Source organism: Ursus arctos, unplaced genomic scaffold (assembly GCF_023065955.2).
Source record: "Ursus arctos isolate Adak ecotype North America unplaced genomic scaffold, UrsArc2.0 scaffold_25, whole genome shotgun sequence".
NCBI classification, from domain to species: domain Eukaryota; kingdom Metazoa; phylum Chordata; class Mammalia; order Carnivora; family Ursidae; genus Ursus; species Ursus arctos.
In genome coordinates this window covers 23,645,675-23,672,189 of record NW_026622930.1, presented here as the reverse complement: position 1 = coordinate 23,672,189, position 26,515 = coordinate 23,645,675, and the positions used below count along the sequence as shown (strand labels likewise).

Here is a 26,515-nt window from a genome sequence, read left to right as displayed (position 1 = left end):
AAGCCTTCTCAGCCACTAGCAGCTGCCCTCCCCAAATGCCCCCTCCTACAACTTTCTTTTTAGGATGGCCTTCTCTGAAACAGAACCTATATTTGGAACCTATCCCTTTCCATAGAATTATGCTCTCAGTTTCTGAGGCTGGAAAAACAGACAGGTAAAAAAAACTCCTGCCAAGGTGACAATGACAGATAATTTCTTTTATTATCACCTCTAGGGCATATTTGCATTTTTAACTGGAAATTTCTGGAAACACAGTGCTTCACGTAAAGGAACCTATACCCCTTCATCCTATCCTATCATCCTGTCATGGCCTTGGATCGCCCCTTTATTAGGCTCCTTTAGAAAAGCAGAGGAAAGGGGCCTGGCAGGACATATTGAGAGCACATCCAGTCTGTGTAACACAGATCGGGCATTGGCTTGGAGCATTGTTCATCCCAAGACGGGAGAAAACAGTAGAGCTGGCCACATGTAACATCATGTCCATCCTGCAGAAGGAAGATTGAAGTGTAAGGACAGCGGTCCAGTTGCAATGGGGCTAGAATTATTTTGACTTTAGAACCCCAGTAACACAGTTGTAGATTTTGAAAGTCAGAAGACACCTTAGAAGAAGTCTGGCTCTGGGAAGGCAAATGCATTTCATCCGCTGACTCCAGCCGGTAGGTGGCAGTTGTCTGACGCAGGGTAGAGCATATGCATGTGTGTTGTGATGTCTGATGTGTGCCCTGGGTGTGGCAGTAGAGGGGAGACCTGTATGCCACCCACACTGTTGCTGCTTCTGCCTGACCTCTCATTTTCCAGAGAGGCCAGCTGAGGCCCAGAAAGCTGGGAGGATTTGTTCAGAACTTGTCCAGCAGGGCCAGTAAGGTAGGGGCAGAAATGGTGCAGAATCCAGGTTTCTGGAGTTCTCGTCCGGAACCCTTTCTTCTGAAGGAGCCAGGTATTCTAAGAAGGGTTTCACTGTGGCTAGAGAGCATTGTGGTCTTTTTTTTTTTCTTTTTAAAGATTTTATTAATTATTTTGTCAGAGAGGGAGCCTGCACACACAAGCAGGAGGAGGGGCAGAGGGAGAAGCAGGCTCCCCGCCAAGCAAGGAGCCCGACTCGGGACTCGATCCCAGGACTCCGGGATCATGACCTGAGCCGAAGGTAGATGCTTAACCAACTGAGCCATCCAGGCTCCCAAGAGCATTGCGACCTTGAAGTCACACTGCCTGGGTTTAGGTCCGAGCTCTGCCACAAGATAGCTATGTGCCCTTGGCCAGGTGATTTAATCCTTTTGAGCCACTGTTTCTTCCTTCGTAAAACAGGTGATAATAATGTGTCTACCTTATAGGGTGGTTATGGGATGAAATAACATAACACATATAAAGTGTTTAGGGCCTAACACATAGTAAATAGTTAATAAATATTAGTAACTTATTTAAATGTTAAATTTTATTTCATTGTCTTTGTTTTTATTTTTAAAGATTTTATTTATTGTAGAGAAAGAGAGTGCGTGTGCAAACAGTGTGGGGGAGGAGGGGCAGAGGGAGAGTTAGGGAGAGAATCTCACACAGACTCCACGCTGAGTGTGGAGCCTGATGCAGGGCTCACGACCCCAATATCATGACCTGGGCTGAAACCGAGAGTCAGACGCTGAACCGACTAAGCCACCCAGGTATCCCTCATCGTCCTCTTAGATTCTTGCTGGATGTGGACAGAAAACCTTCCTACAGTCACCCCCTCTGCAGAATTGCTCAGAGTTACCCCTCAGACACCTGCTTCTCATCCTTCCCTGTTGAATGCCCTGGGATCTTCTGGGCTTGAAGTACTCTTGGGATTAGTGATTTGGCGACGACACTCCCACAGTGCTGATAATCAAGTGTGAGGTGGTGCCGGGTAAAGGCCTGTGGTTCTGGGGGTCCTACTTCACGCTTCACAGATGTTTGTTTTGATTTTGGACATGTGACAAAGCCCTGGAGGCCTGGTGTGGCTCTCCAAGGACCAGACGCCAAGTGGGGCCTCGGTGACCGTTTAGCCTGGTTTTTCCTCTGATCAGAGCATTGCCATAGCGTCTCCTGCGGACAGTCTCTGCCTCCCCTTGCCAGTGTGTTCCTAGTCTGCAGACTGGGCCTCAGGGCACAGCTGGTGCCAGCCCTGTCCCCTCACACCCACCTCTCCTGTGGACTTCGACAGCAGGGCCTGGTCAGAGCCCAGGCGTGAGAGCTGTGCTGTGGTCACTTCTATGCCCTCGTCCAGCCATGCAGGCTGTCAGTAGTGGTTCTCTTTGGGTGGCCTTGATGGGGAGGCCTGGAGAGCCGGAGGAGTCCCGGAGAGTCCTGGGAGTCTGGCCGGGGTGACTCCTGCAGGATGAATGGTCTGTCCCCTGCATTATTTGACCTCACCTCCTGGTGGAGTGGCATTTCCTGACGGAAGCAGCGTCCCGCGGCCCCTTGGAGAGTGTAGGGCGAGGGAGCGGCAGCGGTGGGGGTACCTTCTGGGTGCTGTGTGGTGATGGTTGTGTGGCTTCTGTTGAGTGAGTCGTCACGGAGTTCAGTCCTGACTGTTGCAGGGGAAAGGCCTCTGCTTCGGACCCTCAAGGAGGCCTTCTTGGAGTTTGTCCGTCTGCTCCCTGCTGAGAAACAGACGAGGGCTATGGGAAGGAGGCCCTCCCCCTTGAAAGATGGTCCCACCATCGTCCCTCACGTTTGGAAGCTCAGTTGCTCTGGGCCTCTCACCCTGGGCGGCAGCCTGGTCTGGTAGCGACCTGGCCACGCGTTCACTTGCCTCCCTGCTTTTTGTCATGTGGGCCCAGAGCAGAGCCTACAATCAGGGCCACAGAGCTGCAGCATGGGCGGGGCCTCGTTGTGTCCTAGGGAGGCGCAGATGAAAGAAGGCCCGAGAGCCACCCTGGGGATGGAACTCTGGACTCCGCTGTTAGGTCCAGGATAGGGGAGGCAGCGGCTGCTTCTGTAAGAGGGGAGGGGGAAGAGAGGAGAATGGGCCAGGCTGGGACTCAGAAGAGGGGAGGGGAGGGGAGGGAGGCCTGGGTCCAGGCTGACGGGGATTTTGACAGATGAAAAGGCGTGAGGGATGGTGAGATTGTGGAGTGGCCTGTGCAAAGGCTGGAGGGCAGAGGATGGCACAGAACACGACCGGTTCCTGGGTTGGGGGATAGCTGTTGAGGTGGGGAGGGCAAGAGATGAAGCCAGCGGGTGCCTGGGGTGCATCGTGCTAGGCCTGCTGGCCCGGGTAGGGGTTTGAATTTCATACTGAAGGCCCTGGTGACTTTTGGAGGGTTATCAGTGAAGCTTGTCCTCCTTTCCCACTGTGGCCAGTGTCCTCCCCTTCCCGGACCCACCTCCTTGGGCTGCACAGGCCTGTGGCCTTACCCAGTTGCTGCCCTGAGTTCTTACGCCTCCTGAGCCTCACTCGCTTCCTTCTCTCAGTGACTCCCCGATCTCTGTATGCCTCGTGCTTTCCAGGCCCCTGTGTGTTCATGAATTTGTTTCTAATCTCAGTTAGTTAATCTCCGGTTTACTGGAGCAGCTCCCAGGAGCACAGACATGACCAGGCACCACGGTGGCCGTGTGGCCTGGCTGTGAGAAATAGCTGAGGCTCAGCGAGGGGTACGAGTGGGGCATTGTGAGCACGCGGGGAGGGCCACACTCAGGGCCCACAACAGATACTGGCTGCCCGGAGTGTTCTTCTAACCCACGAGGAGTGTTTAACAGTGTGTGTAGTGGTCAGCAGAGTTTAGTAGAAAGAGATGGGTTTTGGAATCGAAGACAGTGACTCGAATCCTGGATCTACCTATTATGTATTGGCTAAATAACCCTGGCAAGCCCCCTAACAGTTTTGAGCCTCAGTTCCCACATCTGTGTAATGGGGGGAATGATAGTGCCCCCTCCCCCCCCAAGGGCTTTTACCCTTGATCAGGCGAGGTAATGTGTGTGGAAGGTTTCATGCGCTCCAAGGGACTGTGCATTTACTAGTGAGGATCGTTAGTGTGGAGTGTGTGATGAACAAGATTTTGTGTCTTGCAGCTTTTGTTCTCTGCTGGTATGGGGAATCAACAGCTCAAATGGTAACGATTATGGAGAAGAGTATGTGAACATTATAAATCAAGGACCTATTTGTGCTTGCATTATGCTGACAGGTCATTTGGCAGCTTAAGTTTGATCCTCATTTTAATATGAAATTATTAGATGTCAGTAAAGCATAAGATGATAGGAAACTCATACATACTTGGATGTTCACAACATTTATCATCTATTAATAAGCACTGATAAATTGAATGAAGATGAGTTTTTTTATTTCAAAGACTTCATGACTTCATGTATATATGAAGTGTGATTAAAAATATAATTGATTTTAAAAAATTAAACAATGTTCTGGAATTAGGCAGTAGTGATAGTTGTACAACTTGGTGGATGTAGTACGAATAACTGAATTGTGTGTATACTTTAAAATGGTGAATTTTTTGGTTTGGGAGTTCTTTCTTTCTTTCTTTCTTTCTTTCTTTCTTTCTTTCTTTCTTTCTTTCTTTCAAGATTTTATTTATTTATTTGACAGAGATAGAGACAGCCAGCGAGAGAGGGAACACAAGCAGGGGGAGTGGGAGAGGAAGAAGCAGGCTCCCAGTGAAGGAGCCTGATATGGGGCTCGATCCCAGGGACCTGAGATCACGCCCTGAGCCAAATGCAGACGCTTAACGACTGAGCCACCCAGGAGCCCCTGGGAATTATTTCTTAATTTAAAAATAGAAAAGCATTTATTAAAGCAATAATTGTTATTTAAAAATTTAGAGATTCAAGAAAAAATCACCCATAATTTCACGAAATCAAACTCATTATATTTTTGATATACCTTCTTTTCCTTTGTTTTTTTTTAAAGATTTATTTATTCACTTTGAGAGAGAGAGTGCAAGTGGGTGAGTAGGGGGAGGGACAAAGAAGGGAGAGAATCTTTCCAGCAGACTCCCCAGTTAGTGAGGAGAGCGAGGAGTCTGACGTGGGGCTTGATCCTACAACCCATGAGGTCATGACCTGAGGTGAGACCAAGAGTCAGACACTCAACCGATGCCCCTTGATATACCTTATCACTGTTCTGTTACATCCATAGTGTTCTATCAATATAATGAACTGTTTTTATCACTTAATGTGTTCTTAGCATTTTCCATATTGTCATGATGTAGTCCATTGAAGATAGCTACTTCATACTTCTTTGTGTGACTGTCACATGATTTACTTAACTATTCCCTTTTCCCACTTTAAGGATGCATCTGCTATGTTTTTCTATTATAATTAACACTGTGCTGAACATCTTTGTACATAGACTGTTTTCCATGTCTTAGATTATTTTCTTAGGAGAAATTTCTATTTCTATTCTATTTCTATTTCTATATATGATATGTATGAATCAGAACATTGCTGAGAGAAATTTTTAAAAAGGCCTAATACATGGAGAGGTGTATTATGTTCATGGGTAGAAAGACTCAATATTGCTAAGATGTCTGTTCTCCCCAAATAGATCTAGAGATTCATGGCAATCCCAATCAAAATCCCAGCAGCTCTTTTGTAGAAATTGACAAGCTGATTCTAAAGTTCAAATGGGAATGCAGAGGGTTTTGGAGCCAGTGCCAGAAAGTAACACTGAAAAAGAAGAACAAAGTTAGAGGACAAATGCTATTTGATTTCAAGACTTATTTATAAACCTATAGTAGTCAAGACAGTATGGGATTGATGTAAAGATAAACAAAGTGATCTATGGAACAGGTAAGGGAGTCCAGAAATAGACTCACACGTATACAAACAATTAATTTTTCACAATGAGACAGAGGCAATTCAGTGTAGAAAGATCTCTCTCTCCAACAAACAGTACTGGAACTATTAGGTATTCATATGCAGAATTAAACTTGGATCCACACCTCCTACTACACGTGACAACTGATTCCACATAGATCACATACCCAGATGTAAAAACCCAAAACTATAAAACTTGTAGCAGAAAACATAGGAGAAAATGGCTATAGTTTGGGGTGAGCAAAGATTTCTTAGGTACAACACCAAAAGCATGATCCATAAAAGAGAAAGTGGTTAATTTTACTTTATCGAAATTAAAAACAACTTCTTTTTGGAAGATGTTGTTAAGAGAAAGGAAAAACAAGCTAAAACTGGGAGAAAATATTTGCAAATCGTGTATCTGATAAAGTATATGGAATATATGAAGAATTTCTGTAATTCGATTATAAGAAAACAACCCATTAAAAAATGGACAAGAGATTTGGACAGATATTTGACCAGAGAAGATATTGAGATGACAAGTAAGCAAAGGAAAGGATGCTCAACATCATTAGTCTTTGGGAAATACAAATTTAAACCATAATGAAATATCATTACGCATGTATGTGTGAAAATGACCACAATGAGAGACTTCTTACACCAAGCATGGGGGATGTGGAGGAGCTCTCATACACCGTGGTGGGAATGGAAAATGCACAACCACTTCAGAAAACGGTTTAATTTCATAAAAATGTAACATTTACCTGTCACACAATTTGACCATTACATTTCTGAGTATTTACCCATAGGTCCACACAGAGATTTGTACATGAATGTTTATAGCAGCTTTATTGGTACTCCAAAACTGGAAACAACCCAAATATACATCAACAGATGAATGAATAAATGAGTTGCGGTACATTCGTACAGTAGAGTACTACCCAGTAAGGGAAAGCAATAAACTGTTGATACGTGCAACAGCAAAATGGATCTCAAAAAGTTATGCTGAGTGAAAAAGGCCAGCCCCCCCAACATAGTTATGAACTGTATGATGTCATTTATATAAAACTCTAGAAAATTCTGGATTATACTGACAGAAAGCAGGTCAGTTGTCTGGAGATGGAAGATATGTGGAGGGTTGGAGCTTGACAAAGGGACATTTTGGGGAGTGGTGGATATGCTTGCTTGATTATAGTGACAGTTTCGTGGATGTATACATATATCAAAAACTAATCAGGGGGCCTGGGTGGCTCAGTCGGTTAAGTGTCTGCCTTCGGCTCAGATCATGATCCTGGGCTTCTGGGGTTGGGCCCATTGTTGGGCTTCCTGCTCGGTGGGGAGCCTGCTTCTCCCTCTGTCCCTCTGCTGCTCCCCCTGCTTGTGCTCTCTCTCTCTCTCTCTCTGTCAAATAAATAAAATCTTAAAAAAAAAAAAGTATCAGCTGGTACCTGTGTAGTTTATTGTGGGTCAAAATACCTCTGTGAGGCTGAGGTAGCAGTGATGTGTGATCTATGGAAAAAAGTAGAAATCCATGAATTCAAATCGACAAAAATAAACAGATGAGTAAATTGAGAGTTTGATAAAATTTGGGAGTTCTTTCTTGCAAAATACTTAATTATAAAGAGAAAATAAGTAACTTTAAGGGAGGAAGCCCGGTGGATAACCATCTTAATGAAGTGATCAAAATTAACATTGCCTGTAGGGAGACAAATCAAAATTGTGCACCACCTGATAGGATGTAATGAGAATACAGCCTTTTATTAAATTGTTGGATTTGATTAGCTAAAAATTTTTAAAAAAAGAATTTTTGTATCTATTTCACAACGAATATTGGTCTGTAGCCTTTTTTCCCCCTTGTATTTAACATCTGGTTTTGATATTGGGGTAATGCTGGTCTCCTAGAATGAGTTGGGAAGTATTCTGTTGTCAGTTTTCTGGAAGAGTTTGAGTGGAATTGGCATTATTTCCTGCTTAAATGTTTGGTAGAATTCAGCTGTGACACAATTGAATTAGATAGAACTGGGTAGAATTGGATAGAACTTTTCTTGTCTGATATAAACATCACCATTCCAGCTTTATTTTAATTAGTGTTGGCATTTATTTGAGAGAGAGAGCAAGGGAGAATGAGCAAGCATGAGTGGGAGAAGAGGGAGAGGGAGAGAAAGAGAGAGGAGTGGGGAGGGGCAGAGAGTGAAGGGGAGAATCTTAAGCAGGCTCCACGCCCAGCGCAGAGCCCAACATGGGGCTTGATCTCACAACCCCGAGGTGATGCCCTGAGCCAAAATCCAGAGTAGGACACTTAACTGACTGAGCCACCCAGGCACACCAGGAATCTTTCTTTTTTATCCAAATTGACAATTTTTGGCTTTTAATTGGGGTGTTTAGACCATTTTTATTTAATGGGATTATTGTTATATTAGATTTATGTCTTTCATCTTGTTTTTTGTTTGTCCTATTAGCTCTTTATTTCTTGTTTCCTCTTATACTTTCTTTTGGATTGGATATTTTTTATGGTTCTCTTTTATTTCCTTTGTTACTTTTTTGTTATTTTAGTGATTGTGTGAGTTTACAGTTTAACTTGTCACATTCTGCATTCAAGTGACATTATACCACTTCACCGAGTATAAAAATCTTATAATAGTGTACTTTCATTTCTTTCTTCCTAGCCTTTGTGCTATTAATGTAATACATCTTGCTTTTACATATGTTATAAACTCCACATTACTTTGTTATCATTTTTGTTTAAGCAGTCACTTATCTTTTAAAGAGATACAGAATATAAGAAAAAAATTCTTGCATATTCACCTATGAAGTTACTATTTGTAGTCTCTCTTCTTTCATATAGATCCATATTTCTCTCCCATATCCTTTTCCTTCTACCTGAAGGATATCCTTTACCATTTTTTTTGTTGTTGTTGTACAGGGAGATGAGTTCTGTGAGCTTTTATATGCCTGAAAGAGTTTCATTTTACCTTTATGTTTTTGAAAGATTAAAAAAATATGTTTTATTTATTTATTTGTTGGAGGGAGCAAAACCAGGGGGAGGGGCAGAGGTAGAGGGAGAAGCAGGTTCCCTGCTGAGCAAGGAGCCCGATGTGGGACTCGATCCCAGGATCAAGTGGGATCATGACCTGAGCCAAAGGCAGATGCTTAACTGACTGAGCCACCCAGGTGTCCCTTGAAAGATGTTTTTGCTGGATATAGAATTCTGGGTTTTCTTTCAGTGCTTTCAGAGATGTTGCTCTATTAACTTTCGCTTGTATTGTTGCCAGTGAGAAATCTGCTGTCATTCCTCTTTTTGTTCCTTTGTCCATGATGTATCTTTTTTCTCTGGATACTTTTAAGATTTTTCTCTTTATTACTGATTTTGAATAATTTAATTATGTAGTTTCCTTCATGTTTCTTATGGTTGGGGCTTTTTGAGATTCTTGGATCTGTTGGTTTATAGTGTTTTTTTTTTTTTTTAGAAAATCAAATTTGAAAAATTTTCAGCCATTATTTCTTTACATATTTTTTCTCTACCCTCTCCTATCTCCTTTCCTTTGGGGACTCCAACTCCATGTTTACTAGGTTGCTTGAATTTGTCCCGTAGATCACTGATCTCTTTCTATTTTTTAAAAAATTCTTTTTTCTTTGTGTATTTCATTTGGAATAGTTTCTATTGCTAGGTCTTCAAGTTCACTAAACTTTTCTTCTGCATTGTCTAACTGCCATTAATCCCATCCAGTGTATTTTTAACATCGCAGATTACAGTTTCATCTCTAGAATTTTCATTTGGATTGCACTCTCTTTTTAAAAAAATATTGTTCTTGTTTCTGCTCAACTTTTGAACATGTGAAGCACAGTTATAATAATGGTTTTAATGTTCTTCTGTAGTAATTCTAATACAGGTTTCAGTTCTGGGTTGTTTTAAATTATATTTTATTGTTATTATTTTTAGTTCTGAGTTGGTCTTGGTAGATTAGTTTTCCTCTCATTTTTTGTCATATGCTCCTTTGCATACCTGGTAATTTCTTATTAGGTGCCAGACGCTGCACTTTTATCTTTTTTTGTGCTGGACTTTTTTGTATTATTTTGTATTATTATAAATACTCTTAAGCTTTGTTTTGGGACACATAGTACTTGGAAACAGTTTCATTCTTTTTCAGACCTTTCTTTTAATATTTATTGGATGGGAATGGAGCAATAAATTTAGTTTGGGATATTCCTCATTATTGAGGCAAGCCCCTTCTGGGTATTATAACAAGTGCCTCAAGAATTACAAGATTTTCCAGTCTGGCTGGTGGAAATAGGTCCTATGTGAGCACTGGCTACTGTTAACCCTAGTCTTTTTGGGTTGTTCTTTCTCTGGACTCAAGTGGTTTTCTTTTTTTTTTTTTTTTTAAGATTTTATTTATTTATTTGACAGAGATAGAGACAGCCAGCAAGAGAGGGAACACAAGCAGGGGGAGTGGGAGAGGAAGAAACAGGCTCATAGCAGAGGAGCCTGATGTGGGCCTGATCCCAGAATGCCGGGATCACGCCCTGAGCCGTAGGCAGACGCTTAACCTCTGTGCCACCCAGGCACCCCTCAAGTGGTTTTCTGATGTGCGTGTGCTGAATATGTGAGGTGGATGCTCCACGCATCCCCGTTGCTTCTTCTTTGTCTAGCTCTCTCCTCTCCAGTACTCTGTCCTGTGAACCCTTGTTGCTTTGGCCTTCCTGGACTCCCAGCTCCATCTCCTCAACTCTCTCCCAGCACTTCCTGGGTTCCCTTTCCTGACGTTGGGCCTGGAAACTCTTGATGCAGTAAACTGGGACAATCATAGGGTTCACCTTATTTGGTTTCCCATTGCTCAGGAATCACTGTCCTTTGCTGCCTGGTGTCCAGTGCCTAAACAGCCATTATTTGTAAATCTGAAAAAACAAAAATAAGCCGGACTTGTATGTTTGTAGAAGATGTTGAAGGATGGATGATTTAAAAAAAATTTCTTCCCCGTTATTGACACAAGAAATTTGAAAAATATAGAAAAAGCTATGAAGAAGAAAAAATACTCTTGTGATCTCACAGCCTAGAGAAACCACTGTTTACATTTCATTACATTTCCTTTGGATCTTGATTTTTTTGACTAGAAGAATTAATCAAAAATTTTTGTTTTGGGATCTGTCTTTTACTTCCTCTTTCATTCTCTCTCTCTTTTTTCCTGTGTCATGTAGGGTCTGTATGTGTGTCTGTCTCTTTCCTCTTTGTGTCACAAGCAGCTCTAAACTCCATTGGAGATTACTGCCCAGTTCTGATGGGGAGCCTTGTCAATTTAGTCTGACTTTGGTACCTTTCTGCTGAGTTGGAGGCCAAAGCCCATGTTCCTAGGAATTTAGACATGAGTCAGGAATTGCCCTCTTTGGGCCTTTGCTCCATCCCTCCCAATCAATAATTAATCAGCACTGAGTTGATCTTATTAGCTATTCACTGCCCCCTTCCCAAGCCCCAAACCAAGCTGGCTAATAACAATGCTTTTAATTAATATGAGGCAGATTAAAACTAATTACAGCAAGGTTATTGGGAATAAGATAATCATAAGGCAAGTTATTGAGCTGGGAGTGAAAATGAAGTTGGAGGAGGGGCAGGGAGACCATACCAGCTGTTCCTACCCTATTTTGGCAGGGACAGAAGGGGGAATGTCAGGCCTGTGCAGTGAGGACATGCTGTAGCCATACACCCAGCCAGCCGGTGAAACCAGGTGCTTGGGAAAGGCAGCACTGGGGTCAGTGAGCAGATGGGTGGTCGGTGTTAGGGTAGTAGAAGAAGTAGGCAGGCCTTTGGAGCAGAGAACCTGAGTCAGTGTATTTAGTAGAATGATGCTCTGTTGCTATTTGCATTTCTTATGCATGGATGCTATGCCATTCAGATGATGGAGCATGAAATTAGCTATTGTTAGCTATCTATTAGATTGTGATCCAGACTTGTTGGTATAAGGAGTGGATGGCTCTAGAGTGTTCTTTTTTTTTAAATTTCATTTTCCTAGGGACATTGGTTCCCCCCCGCCATCTTTTTTGATTCATATATTGAGCACTGACTGTGTGCTGAGCCCTGTGCTGAACTCTTCTTTATGCATTGCTTCATGGGACCATCCCAGTGACAGTTACCACTGTTCTTCTTTTATTGATGAGGAAACTGAAGCCCCAAAGTTAATGAACTTGTGCAAGGTTATATGACAAGTAAGTAGCAAAGTAGGATTTGAACCCACGTCTTTTTCATTCCAAAGCCAGTGCTGTTAATCATTATATTTTATGACTCCTTCTTGTTGTATTCAAGACTGACTATGGCTTTCATTGGCCTTTTAAACTGTATACACTTGATTCAGCTTCCGTGGCCACCCCAGCGCCAGGCTGGTGCTCTCTCCAGCACATGTCATACCTGGGAGCTACCGGGCAGCTACCTTTATCACCTGCCATAGGTGATTCCAGCTCCTGGGTGCACGTCCTCCCCTTGTCTGGATTGTAAACTCCTTGCTCAGGGAGACCATCCCCACAATGCTTGCATCCCCGCAGTGCACATACATAGAGAAATTCAGTTCATGCTTGCCCCCTGGCATGTGGTTAAACACACCAACCTCTCACCCTTTGCTGACTTTGGGACCTTGGGACTGTCACTCAGCCTCTCTGAGATTATTTTGTCATCCTTAGAGACACATATTGAGATCTGTTTTACAGAGATATTGGGGAGATTTAAAAACAGTAACAACCACCTATATTTTAGCTTTTATTGTAGGCCAGAAATAGTACGTGGAACAGGGCACTAAATAAGTGGTTATTTTTTACAGTTACAGATTTATAAGCCTGAGCTGTCCAGTATGGTAGCCACTTGCCACATGTGATGATTTAAATTTAAATTATTTAAAATTAAATAAAATGAAGAATTCAGTTCCTCCGTCACACTAGCCACATCTCAAGTGTCCAGTAGCCACAGGTAGCTGGTGGCTGCTGTGTTATTGGACAGTGCAGGTGCAGAATGTTTCCATCACTGCAGCAGGTTCTGTGGGACGGAACTGGTATCAACTAGCTTTCATTGATCTGCGTGTCTTTCCTGGGGCCTAGGCCTACGTAGGTGCAATGCCTGAAGATGTGTAGCTTGCAGGACTAGATTCAGAGGAATGCCGAGGTCCAGAGGTTCCAGAGACTTTGCCTTTTCATTGAGCATACTCCTTGTCCGGGGCGGGGGGGGGGGGGTAGTTTCTAGGGGGTAGAGAACTGTGGGATCCCTGTGGATAGTCCCTGCCACCAGCAGGTGCAGCCCCTTTAGGTATCAGATTAAGGAAATGAATGCTGAAAGGGAGTTTTTGCTAAGCTAGCAGTTTCTTGAAATTCTGAATGGGACCTGCCTTCTGATTCCAAAGGACAGTGAAGCCCTAGGAGCTGGAGATGAAAAGGGACCCTGGAGATCAGAGGCCCTACTGTGTTCAGCATTTGTGTCTTTTGGCCTTAAAAGAAGAACACTTACAGGTTTTTGGTGAGTGGCACTATCCCTCACGTGTGTGTGTGTGTGTGTGTGTGTGTGTGTATGTGTGTGTTTATTTAGAAGCTGGTTGAAGGTGACTTTGGGGCTTCTTTAGTTGAAATGTGGGTGCCATTTGCAGTAAATGCTGACTCAGCTTCATGGGGGATGGTTTTGTGAGTGTATAACCCATAGTTGTCATCAATCTTCATTTATGGTGCATGTACCGCTTGCCCTGAGGTACACAGAGCGTACAGGGGACACATGGTCTCTGCCCCTAGGGCTGATGTACCAAGTGGCTGGTGAGCTGGGGGTCGACCAGCTTTCCTGGGCTTGTGTGACCAGAGAGGGCTCCCTGTATTGTCCACACAATGTCTTGAAGGTGACTATCACTTTGTTACAAGGGATACCCTACGTAGGACTGGCTCCAGCCGCAGGTGAGGGGCAGTGGGCTGATGCTTTCATTCTTTCTTCTTTTTTTTCCATCATTCAGCTACCAGCATCTAGGCTGGGGCTTCCTGAGGGCTGCCAGCGGCAGAGACGGATGCAGGTGTGAGTCCAGCTAAAGAAGGCGGTGTAGCAGGTCTTCAGCATGGACGAGCTGCCGTACTGTCCTCTTGATCTGAAAGGCCCTTCTTTTTATCCTAATTTATTCAAATTTGATTTCAGGGACCAATCCTGTGTATCCATCAGGGACCAGTCACACCAGTAAACTGACTGGGGAAAACATTTTTTAAAAAATTTCTGAGATCTTTATTTTACACTGATGATCGTGTAAGTAAACTGCAGAACACACACTGTGTTAAAAAGTTAAGAATGGAATCCAGTCTTTTATTTATTTATTTTTTGACTATTTATTTATTCAAGTTTTTAACTTAAATTCCAGTTAGTTAACATACAGTGTAATATTAGAGTTAGGTTTATAATATAATGGTTCAACACTTCATATGTCACCCGGTGCTCATCACAGCAAGTGTGCTCCTTAATCCCTGTCACCTGTTTCTCCCATACCTCCGCCCCCCTCCCCTCTGGGAACCATCAGTTCTCTATAGTTAAGAGTGTTTCTTTTTTTTTTTTTTTTTTTGAGATTTTATTTATTTATTTGACAGAGAGACAGAGAGAGAGGGAACACAAGCAGGGGGAGTGGGAGGGGGAGAAGCAGGCTTCCCACTGAGCAGGGAGCCCGATGGAGGGCTCGATCCAATGACCCTGGGATCATGACCTGAGCCGAAGGCAGACATTTAACGACTGAGCCACCCAGGCACCCCAGTTAAGAGTGTTTCTTAGTTTGCCTCTCTCTCTCTATTTTTCCCCTTTGCTCGTTTGTTTTGTTTCTTAAATTCCACATGTGAGTGAGATCATATGGTATTTGTCTTTCTTTGGGTGACTTATTTATTTTGTTTAGTATAATACTCTCTAGCTCCATCCATGTCATTGCAAATGGCAAGATTTCATTCTCTTTTATGGCTGAGTAATAGTCATATATATATGAACATATCTATCTATCTATCTCACATCTTCTTTATTCATTCATCAGTCAATGGCACTTGGGCTGTTTCCATAGTTTGGCTAGTGTAGATAGTGCTGCTGTAAACATCGGGGTGCATGGATCCCTTTGAATTCGTATTTTTGTATGCTTTGAGTAAATAGTAGTGCAATTGCTGGGTTGTGGGGTAGTTCTATTTTTAACTTTTGGAGGAACCTCCCATACTATTTTCCAGAGTGGCTGCGCCAGTTTGCATTCCCACCAACGGTGCAAGAGGGTTCAAGTGCGGAAAACTTAATAGAAAAGATTATTAACTGGTAAAAGTAAAATGTTCACTCCTAAAAGGAGTGAAAGAAGATTCTAAGGGTAGAGAAGTAGTAAGTGCATAAAGCAGCTGTCCCCTCTGGGGCTGAGGGGTCATGAACAAGGACAGAACTCCGCCGAGGGCCTCCTGCCTGCAAGGCTGAGGTGGAGGTCTGCCCCCTTGTTCCTTGCATCTGAGCTCCTGTGGTTCTCAGTGTGATCCTGGTGTCGTGAGTCATTCTGTGTGTGCGAGCGGCTCGGTCACATCTTCCCGTGTGCTGGAGGGCATGGAACCTGGCCTGCTGTAAGTCCCAGTGAATACACAGTGGCTGAGGTTTTTACTGGGCAGGGAGGGGAAAGTGGGGTGTGTCCTCACCCCACCTTCCAGTCCTCTCCTTCCTTGTGGCCTAGACTCAGAGCAGCTTTGATGTGGGGGCTGAGCATGCCTCCCTGGGGGAGACGGCCGCTGGCTGCCAGTGCAGCCCAGCCGGGAGTGCGGCGGGACGGGGGCTGCAGCCGTGCTGTATCTCAGGACTGATGGCTTGTGGATGCCTCTTACTCTGCCAGTGATTGTGACCTCTCCTCTTCTGGGTCGGAATTTGGGAAATGATTATTTGAGCACCAAAACGTCATTTGTTCACAGCAGCCTGGACCTTTGCTCTGTGAGAGAATGCCCAGTTCCATGTTTGGCCATGTTTGCCTTCTTTCTCACTTCCTCAAAACCAGGGCTTGAGCGTGGTCTTGCCCCCCCACCCATAGCCCTGATTTCCCACCGTCTGCCACGGGTCTGCTGAGTCCCCAGCTCCAGAGTCTTAAAGAGAATCTACCCCTTTCCCACAATCCTTCGACCCATCTAAGAGCATGCTCTCTCTCTTAATTTCTTAGGATTAATTTCCTTCTCCCTGTGTCCTCCTCTCAGGGAAAAAAGACTCTCCGTGGCCCAGCTTGGACCAGGTATCCGCATCAAGGCTGGAGGACTCTGCCCAGGGGGCTGGAGCCATGCGTATATAGGGTTCCTCAAGAGTGCATTGGGGTGGGAGGCGGAGGTGTCCGGCAGAGCCAACAGTGGCTGCCCACAAGGACCTCAGGACAGCTCCCAGGGCTGGAGTCTGGGGTATCTACTCTGCTGTGGTGGGACAGGGCAGATGGGCTCCCTGCCTGCTGGGACGAGGGTGTGGAGGGCTGTGGTGTTATCTTCTTAATTGCTAAAGTAACGGTTTTCTGTATGGTTCACTTGGCAACTAATTGTATAGGATTTTTAACTGTTTCTTCCATCGTTGCTGCCAAAAGTTATTTAACTCCTTAGGTGGTTTATTGCCTCTAAGATGTGCTTAATTATGTCACCATCTTCCGTAACACTCAAGAGAGTGTAAGTCCATTGTAGATGTTTACCCCTTCTTGGTTGATTTCATGGGTGGAAGAGGTTCCCACAGGGCACTCAGCTCCCTTTCCTTCTGTCTGTGCCCATCGCCCCATCCTGCCTTGGAAGCTGTAGCTCCAGGGAGGCAGGACCCTCACAGTTCCAAGACCCTGAGTTGGGCTAGAGTGATAACTGGGGACTGGGGCCCAAGGGGGGCCATCTCCCAGCTCTGGAAGGACAGAGGGCATCAGGCTGCAAGTTAAGGCTGCCGTGTCCTAGACGACTCGCCCAGCTGCCTGCTCCATGCACCTGCCATTTCTCGGTAAACTTTTCTTCCAGTTAAGAGGAGATCCATGTGCAAGTGTGCTGGGTTAAAAGAGCCCTAGGTTCGGAGCATTTTCTAGACCTTCCTGTGACCTTTATTAGCTATTTCTTCATAAGCACAACATCCGAGTTTCTTATTTCTAAAGATACCAGTACCTGATTCCCTGAGCTACTGTAAGGATTCAAAGAAATAATGTATTGACTGTGTTTTAGAAATTGTAGACCTCTAAGCAGATCGTGTTATTAGTATGTCTGAGGCTTGGGTGGCACATTCATGTACTCCGTGTACCCTCACATGAATCATTAGTAGATAAGATTTGGTTAAAAGCCTTGAATGAATGCTCTGGTTCCTGGGCCAGGCGAGTTTTGATGGGAAGAAGACCAGAAGCATGGGAGCATCGGGCCATCTGAGGAGGCTGGCCTCAGGCTGAGGCTGGAATTGACTGCTCTAGGTACCAAGACTGAAGGAGAGCGTTGAGGCAGAAGGCAAATGAAAGTGTGTGCGTGCGTGTGCATGCGTGTGTGTTGTGCGTGTGTGGGGGTGTGTGTGCGTGTGTGTGTACTCTGGGCAGTGAATCAGGGTGTTCCAGCAGAGGGGCAGGAAGAGGGGACGATGGCCAGTGGGCAGCGGCCCTCACCCCTCTCTGGCCCTGGCCTGTCTCCCTGCAGGTGCACCTCCGTTCTGCCAGGCGTCTCTGTGAGCTCTGCTGTGCCAACCGGGGCACGTTCATCAAGGTGGGCCAGCACCTGGGGGCCCTGGACTACCTGCTGCCGGAGGAATACACCAGTACGCTGAAGGTGCTCCACAGCCAGGCCCCGCGGAGCAGCATACAAGAGGTCCAGCAGGTCATCCGCGAGGACCTGGGCAAGGAGGTAGCTGCTGGGGCGTGATGGCTGGGTCCGGGGCTGCTGTGCTTCTCGAAGGCCCCGACAGAGCTCTTGCTGCCGGGGGCTGGGGCTCTGCCACTGTCGCGGAAAGGTACTTCCCGGCAACCCTTAGTAGTGAAATCGAAGGGGTTAGAAGGCACCTCAGTGGCCCTCCGTAAAAAAGATTAGTTGAACGATCTGAAATAGCGGATATGCAGCTGCTTTTGTTCTGCAATGTAATATGATTCATAGGGTTCAACCCAGTAACATCTATCAGTTATGGAGGGTTTACTGTGTGAGAACAGCTGTGCTGTGTTCCCTGCATTATCTCGCCTCGTCCTCACGGCAGACGTAGGAGGTAGGTGCTGTTATTTACCCCATTTTGCAGATGAGGGATAAAGGCTTAGGTGGAGGAGATTCAGCAAAGGGTAAACACAATTTAGGGCCGGAGTCAGGAGCAAGGCCACAGGCCGAGGAGCAGGGTCAGGATGGAGGGACCCCCAGGCAGAGGGGACAGGATTGGCATGGCACAGGCCCGTGTGTGGCTTTGCTTCTTGCCAAGACTATTGGCCTCCTGCTTCCTTTAGCACGAGATTCACCCCCAAATTAAAACTAAATAAATCACTGTAATAACAGTGCGAAGTGCATCATTGCTGGCATGTGGCAGCTCAGTGGGGGCGGATGCAAGGGAAGGAAGGCAGCAGATTAACCCTTGGAGGCCGACTTGTCTGTGGAGAGCCGGAGGGGGAGGCAAGAGCAGGTCAACGGCCCCCTGTAAGCCAGGGTGGAGTGAGATGAGAAGTTTGGGGTATCAGCTTCATGGTGGGGCCCACCCAGCTGGCCAAAGGATGTTTGGGGTCAAAAGATTTCGTCTGCATCTTCAGGGTCTCTTCTCTAGGTCCCCCTAGCCATGGAGTCCTGAGCATGGTGGCCTGTGGCTCCTGCCCCACAGGTCTCGAGCCCTCTGAGAAGGGAGGCTAATGTCAAGGTCACGGTTCTGAGGGGGCGTCCTTCACAGCTGGGAAGCTCAGCAACCTCTGGTTTCTTACCCCGGCCCCCACAGGCACACAATTGAAATCTTTCCTCTCCCCCTGCCTCCTCCTCTTCCCTCCTGGGAAGATGGCATTTGTTCCCTGGTGACACACTTTCTCAGTCTGTGGGTGGAGGGAGGGGAAAGGGGCTGTGTGGGAAGCAGGGTAGGTGGATGTGGGGGTGTGAGGGCGGGGTAAGTCACTCACTTTGCACTTCCCTCCTCCTCCCGCCTCTCCCATGACACTGACGGGGAGCAGCTCTACCCGCCAGGAAGAGGTCTGAGTGCATCCCACTGATTGTGGGCTCCACACCTGCCCTGGGACCCTCAGGGGAAAGCTCTGTCCCATCCCTGGTTTCAGGAATGTGGTTAAAGGAAGCTGAGACTGTCGAGTATCAGCATCTGCTGGCTGGGTTCCAGTTCTTGGAGGGGCTCTGAAGACCCTGGAGCTCGAAGACTGGGTAGCCGCCCCTCACTCTCAGGCTGAAGAGCAGGGCAGGTGGCCAGAGAGAGCTCGAGGCTGGCATGTTGGGGATGCACTGGTTGATTGCAGCCATGCCTCTTGAGGACCCTTCCCATCAGCAGAGGCCTTACAGGGTCTCTAGTGTCCTCACACCAGTCCCCGTCCCAGGCAGATGGGGCTGGCCCTGAGGGGTGTCCCCACAGGGTGTGGGAGATGAGAGTGAGCGTGCGTCTCTTCTGAACCCCATGATTTACATGTGGTTCTGAATCCGTGCAAACCCCTACATGGCAGCTGGTGCCATCAGTGTGGAGGGGAGACGGAATAAAGGGGCACTGTCCTGGCGTAGGGATGTGTGGCTGGGGTGGGGGTGGGGCCACAAAGCTAAGGGAGAAGGGTGTGAGCGACAGGAGAGGCCTCCAATCTTCTGATTACCAGGCCAGTGCTTTGTCTCCTATGTAACAGAGCTCCTGTTTGGCAGAAATCATTTGGAAATCTGTTTTCTATGTCTGTATATCTGTGTCTTGGAAGTTTCTCAGCTAGTATGACCAGAAAGAAACTTGCTTTTTTTCCTTTTATTTTAAATGCTAGGCTTAAGTCCTGAAGGACAGGTTCTGGGAAGCAGTTAGAAGCCCGAACTCTGGGAGGTGGGGTCATTTCTGGTGACTCCAAAGTGACCTGGGGTCTGGAATGGTCTGGGTTGGGAATGGTCTCCACCTTGGTCCCCTAACTGCCCTTGGGACTGTAGGTCCGGGTGCAGTGCCGACCTTAGCCAGCAGATGGCGCCGGAGCTTGAGCGTCGGGGAAGGATGCTGAAGACTTGGCCCTTTCCAGCAGAGGGGAGCCCTGACAGGTGGCTGAGGCTCGAATTCTTTCTTCTCCTGGTTGTGGTTCATGCTGTGGAAGGAGCCCAGACTGACACCTTTGCACCCTGAACGGGGCAGACACAGGCCTAAGCCATGAGGCTGTTGACCACCTTGGTCCTCAGGAGTTCTTGGCTCCCTGCTAGAGGACCTGGCAGGGTTCTGACAACCAGCCCATCCTTACACATTCCTCTTCTGGACTAGGAGTCCTCAGAGGCTCCCTGCAGTCATGAGCAGTCTGTAGTTCTGTTCTGATACCTGTTCCTTCATTTTCCATTCCTTCTCTCTGTTATCCAAGCAGCTGGTATTTAGTAAGGAAGGCACAGGGCTGGAAGCTTTGGGTGCAGCCAAGGATGGGTAAGACCTCATTCCAACCCTTGTAGTCTGGGGTCATTGGGAGGTACACATCACTATAGCAGCTGGCCATGTAAATGTCCACGGGGTTTATAGGAAAGAGAGAGAGAGAGACAGGAACAGGAAGAGAGTTAGGTTACATTGGGTGGGTGGAGGCTTTCTGAAAGATTGGAGGAGGTGGAGGTTGGTGGAGGGGACTTCTGATTGATGAGGTGGGCTAAGGCACCAGAAAGCATAAAGTACAGAGATTACGTGATGAATAGTCTGTTGACTAGCATATGGGGTTCAGGTTGGTGAATAGTGGAGCTGAGGTTGCAAAGTTGGTGCTGAGGTCACACTATGAAGGGCCTCAAATATTTTTTTCATAACGTGAGCCTGAGGGAGAGGAGAACTTGGAGAGGGACCCAAGCAAAGAAGGATGGAGTGAGGCCAGATTTTCTTAGCAAGGTGGGAGATGAGGTCATCTTTTCCAGGTCGGGGAAAGGGAGGGTGGGTGGTTTGAGGGGGGTGGAGAGCTTGGGGAGAGGAGTTCTAGTGGGACTTAGGAAGAGATGATAGACTTGTCAGCTGCACTGGTGCGGTTATCTGTGGTCATGGACATGCTCACATCCGTCCTCCCACCCCCCTCCTTAACACACACACATACACATGTCTGATCTCATTATAGTATATTTCAATAAATGATCCAGTTTTGGTTTTTGTTTTGGAACGTACTTGAATCAGATTAAGGTTCTTTCTAGCTCTAAAATTGTATGAAAAACTGAAAGAAATGAGGTCAGCTGCCAGAGCGATGCACAGAAATACCTTTGCTGGGGGCACTGCTTGTACTGGTGGTGGGGGATTGGGGTTTGGCTTGTGTACTCTGAAACAGGTTGGCATTTTTTTTTAACTGTAGTATTTTATTAATTTCTGACTTTTTAAATTTCTTAAATTTTTTAATTTTTTAGAAGATTTTATTTATTTATTTGAGAGAGAGAATGAGAGAGAGAGCATGGGGTGGGAGGGTCAGAGGGAGAAGCAGACTCCCTGCTGAACAGGGAGCCTGATGTGGGACTTGATCCTGGAACTCCAAGATCATGACCTGCGCCGAAGGCAGTAGCTTAACCAACTGAGCCACCCAGGTGCCCTCTGACTCTTTTTAAAAAATGATTATTTATTTATTTGAAAGAGAGAGAGAGAGTGAGCACTTGTGTGCAGGGGGGAGGGGCAGAAGGAGAGAGAATCTCAAGCAGACGCCATGCTGAGCATGGAGCCCAACACGGGGCTTGATCTCAAGACCCTGAGATCACGACCTGAGCTGAAACCAAGAGTCAGATGCTCAACTGACTGTGCTACCCAGGCGCCCCTCTGAAACATGATTTATCGTATCAGTCTTTTACCCCTGAGCTCCCACGGGTTGGGAATCTAGACTTGAACTTGTTCTATAACTTCCCATAGTACCCGGGGACACATGCTGTGTGTCACAGGAGATCCGTGTTCTTGATGGATCATCTGACCAGAGTGGCCGCTGGAACAGGGACGAGAACCACTGTGCATCAGGTGGGAGAGTGCACACCTGTGGTTTCTTGTGAACCTGCAGGTACAGGTGGAGGGTGACGTTCTTGTCTTGCTTTGCTCACGGTATAAGCAAAAGTTCAGGAAAGAGATAAAGAAGCTCTTCCCCAGGAACCTCTGTCATTTATTAAGCTTGGCGGGGGTGGCAGAGAGAAGGCACTCTTGGCATGAGGACCAGCAGGAGCAGAAGTGGAAGGCAGGGAGGTGAGGCAGGAGAACACCTGGCCCGTGTGAGGGCTTCCTGGTGGTGGGGGCACCAAGTGGGGGCAGTGCAGATCCTGTTTGGAGACTAGGGCAGGGGCTTCCATGGAGGCCTCAGGGCTGGGGGAGGGGGAGCTGGGCATGGTTGGGGGGTGGCGAACTCTGGGCTGATCCTTGTCATTTCTGCATGCCTGCCTGCACGGCCTCTGCTGGTACCTGGAGAACTGTGTGAGAAGCAGGAAAAGGCACCCGCTCTGGGCACCCCTTCCTTCAGGTGGCTGCTCGGCCAGGGCTGGATTTCCTTCTGTTAGTCAGGGTTCTCCAGAGAAACAGAGCCAATAGGGTGTATGTGTGTGTGTGTGTATGTGTATAAAATAAGTAAAGAGAGATTGATTGGTTTTAAGGAATTGGCTTATGCAATTGTGGAGGCTGGTAAGTCTTGCATCTTTGGTGTGAGTGGGGAGGCATCTGGCTGCAGACCCAGGAAGAGCTGGTATTGCAGTTTAAGTCTAAAGGCCGTCGCTAGCAGAATTCCCTGTTGCTCCAGGAGGTCAGTCTTCTTCTATTCAGGCCTTCAACTGATTGGATGAGGCCCACCATGTTATAGAGGGCAATGTGCTTTACTCAAAGTCTACTGCTTTTTAAAAAGATTTATTTGTTTATTTTAGAGGGAGAAAGAATGCACGTACACGTGAGTGGGGGGAGGGGCCGAGGGAGAGAATCTTCAGGCAGTTTCCCCACTGAGCACAGAGCCTGATGTGGGGCTTGGTCTCAAGATCCCTGAGATTGTGACCCATGAGATCATGACCTGAGTTGAAACCAAGAATCAGACGCTTAACCGACTGAGCCCCCCAGGCCCCCCAGAAGTCTACGGATTTAAATGTAAATCTCATTCAAAAACGTCCTTACAGAAACTTTAGAATAAAGTTTGACCGAGTGTCTGGGCACCATGGCTCAGCCAGGTTGACACAGAAAATTATCGCTCGTGGTTCCCACGTGGCCCTCAGTCAGGACTACACATCTGTACCCTTGGTCCTAGTGGTCGAGCTTCCTACTGGGACTCGGAGGAGGGTAGGAGCCAAACTGCTTGCTGCTGCATTGGCTCTGTGACCTTGGGCATGCTGCTTATCTTCTCTGCCTCTCATTTTGCCCATCTGTAAAATGGGGATACTAATGGTCCGTGCCACACGGGCTGACTGTGGGGATTCGGTGAATTAACGGACATGGAGCGTGTGGGGCCAGTAGGCAGGGAGCAGATGGCCAGCAAATGTTCTCTGTCATTCCGGTGTTATGCTGGATGCTTCATGCGTGCGAGGAACCCGGACTCTGAGAGACTTGGAAGTGGCAGAGTGGGATCTTTAACCAGGTTTGCTGCCAGCTGGTACGGCTCTCTGTCCCAATACTGCTTTGCTAGTAGAATCCTCCTTTCTCTTCCCTGGTTAGTACCCAGTACTCCATCTGTTGGTCAGCCGCTTCCCTCCCCTGCCTTGGGAGCCTGTCCCCTGGGCTTCTTAAGTACCGCCCTGTGACCCCCACCTTGGGGGGGGTTACTGGCAGCTCGGCAAGGCTATGTCAACCATAGCAGCGTCCTGAGGCCAGCAGCAGCATCTGCTTTGTGCTCTTGGTGCCTAGAGCTGACTCCCCCGATGAGGGGTCGAGGGCAGCCACGGGTCCCAGGGTCACTAGTTGGTGGCTGCGCTGTGTTCAGGACCCAGCCCTCCTTCTTGCAGAATGGGCAGCTGGACGCCGTTTCCCTTGTCCTGCAGGAGCTGGGTGTGGGTGTATGTGGGGACAGACATGCCCTGGGTTGGATGGGGTCAAGGGACATAGTTCGGACAGAGGGGCCAGAGGAGGCAGTTCTACCTGGGGGACCCATGGCTGGCAGAAAACTTCCCCTCGATGGTAACACATGCCTCCATCTCGTATTCCTTGCTGCCTTCTTTCCAGTGCTTCTCCCTGCCCCCTGGAGCTCTTGCCCTTGTCCTTGCACCCTGGCAGGGGCTGGCTGAGGCCAGCTCACCCTTCACCACCCCGGCTGCTCTGCTGGCCTGGAGCTGAGGACCCCCTGGACGGCTTCAGCTGTCTTTAGATTTGCTTCCCTGGGTCCTCAGCACAACCTTTGTTTGTTTTGGTGTCTGGTTCCCCGAGACAGCTGCCGTGTGAGCATTCTGGGAGTGGAACCCCAGACGCTGATGGGCACAAAGCTGTGTGTGGGGAGGTTTGGGGGGCGAGAGAGAGAGATTCACCTCCTCTGGGCTTCCCAGCAGCTCTCAATAAAAAATACATTTGTATTAAAAACATAATGAAGAATAAAAAAACATTTTCCCCCCAATCATACTGAACATCAAAAGGAGATTTTTATCAATTATGGGAGAGAGATTTTGGCCATAAAATGGCAATTTAACGAGTAGGAGATGGATGGCGGGAAGCATTAATGTCAGCCGGGACGGATGGTGTGCCATTAGTCACTGGGGGAGAGACTGAGGCGGCCGCCATGGCGCTGGCTCTTCTTCCCCAGGCCTCCTGGCCCCTGCCTCCAGCCTGAGCAGCTGCCCTGCCCCAGCCCTGAGAGGCCTCCTCCTTGGGGGCTCTGCTCCATCTCCAGTGCACCTTCAGTCCATTGCTCCACAGCTTCTGCGTGGCCCTGACCTAGCCTGGGCCACATCCCTCTCGTGCCTGTGAAACAAAGCCCCTCCCCCCAGAACAGGTTAGGAGTTGCTCCCCACTGAGAGCAGGTCAGGAGCTGTTCCCCACTTTCTTTCCAACCTCATCCCCTGTTCCAGTCTTCACATGGCGACACCCTGGCCACACCGGGGGTTCACTCTATGCACCCTAGGCCTGTCCTCTCACTTCCCCTTCTTAATGCATCAGGCCCTTTCTCATCCTTTGAGCTCTGTGTCTGACAACACCATCACACACATATGTACATACAGTCTGACACCACCACATGCTTGTACACAGTCTGATGACACCACCACACACTTGTACACACAGCCTGACACCACCACATGCATGTACACCGACAGTCTGACGACACCACACACATGTACACACAGTCTAAAAATACCACCACACATGTACACAGTCTGACACACCATCACACACATGTACACACACAGTCTGACACCACCACACACATGTACACATGCAGTCTGACAACACTAGCACACATGTACACAGTCTGACGACACCACCACATGCATGTACAGCGTGACAACACCATCATACACATGTACACACACAGTCTGATGACACCACACACATGTACACACACAGTCTGACGACACCACTCTCCTGTACACACAGGCTGACACCAGCACACGCATGTACACAGTCTGACAACACCACCACACACGTACGCACACAGTCTGATGACACCACACACATGTACACACACAGTCTATGACACCACACACATGTACACACACAGTCTATGACACCACACACATGTACACACAGGCTGACACCACCAGCACACACGTGTACACACACAATTGGAATGCTTGCCGGGTGTCAGGCACTGTCTCAGAGGTTCCCCATGGATCAACTTACTTCTCACTAAGACCCTCTGAGGTCAGTCCTACTATTACTTATTTAACAGATGGGAAACTGAGGTATGGTTTCCAGTGAAATTGTACCCTTGGCTCCTCATGGAGCCCCAGTCAGGATTAGTGGCTCTTTCATGTTTCCCTGGGTACTTTCTGTCCCTGACACAGCTGTTTTGCAGTTATTTGTTGCATTAAGGTTGGTTGCTTTTCCATCTTGCACCTCCCACGGGGCCTGGAGTGGGCTCTGCACATAGTAGGTGTTAGTAAGTATGGTCGCGTTGAATTATGGAACGACTTTGGGAGCCTCGTCCACGTGAAGCCTTCACCGACCTCCTCAGCCAGGTCAGACCGTGACTCCAGAGCACTTGGTTTGATCTCTTGCGTCTGGTCATTTCAGTGCTTGGTTTACATTCTTGGGGTGGGTGGTCTCCTCCCACTCTTCTTGGGGTTCTCTCAGAGCACTGCCCGGTGCCTGGCACACCAGAGGTGTTCACTAATGGGTTGTTACTGCACGGAGACACTGTCTGACACAGGACGTAATGGCATGGCGTTATGGGTCCTGGAGTCCTCGGGGTGGCCAGCTCTGCTCCTGCCTTGGTCTTGCTTCCATAGTCCCCTGGGCTGTTCCCATAGGAGCCTGTGGAGGGCTCTGCGAGGGTGTGTCTGGGGCTGTCTCAACTATGGGCTGAGGGCAAGGGAAGGGTCTGGCTTCTGGAAAGAACAGAAGAGTCATTGCTGAGGAGGTATGACATAATGGTTAATCGGATAGGCTTTGGAGTCAGCCTTGCACGAATCCCAAATGCTACCAGATTTTAACTGTGTCATTAGTTCTTTCTGAGCCTTAGTTCCCTCGTCTGTAAACAGGGATGATGACAGAACCTCCGCACTAATAGGGCCGTGAGGAGGATTGAGAGCTAGAGCCCATCTGGGG

At 47.5% G+C, this 26,515-nt stretch overlaps 1 protein-coding gene across 7 annotated transcripts in view; it reads left to right on the top strand.

Moving 5' to 3' along the window:
• ADCK1 (aarF domain containing kinase 1) overlaps positions 1-26,515 on the top strand; it is a 142,581-nt gene that overhangs the window by 28,675 nt on the left and 87,391 nt on the right. For 5 of the 7 annotated variants that reach the window (XM_057318619.1, XM_057318616.1, XM_057318618.1 and 2 more), the window contains one exon: positions 17,377-17,580. The exons of the other annotated variants lie outside the window; for them this stretch is intronic. In XM_057318619.1, the coding sequence (XP_057174602.1) occupies positions 17,377-17,580 (204 nt within the window). The remainder of the gene's footprint in view (positions 1-17,376; positions 17,581-26,515) is intronic. 7 annotated transcript variants of the gene reach the window in all.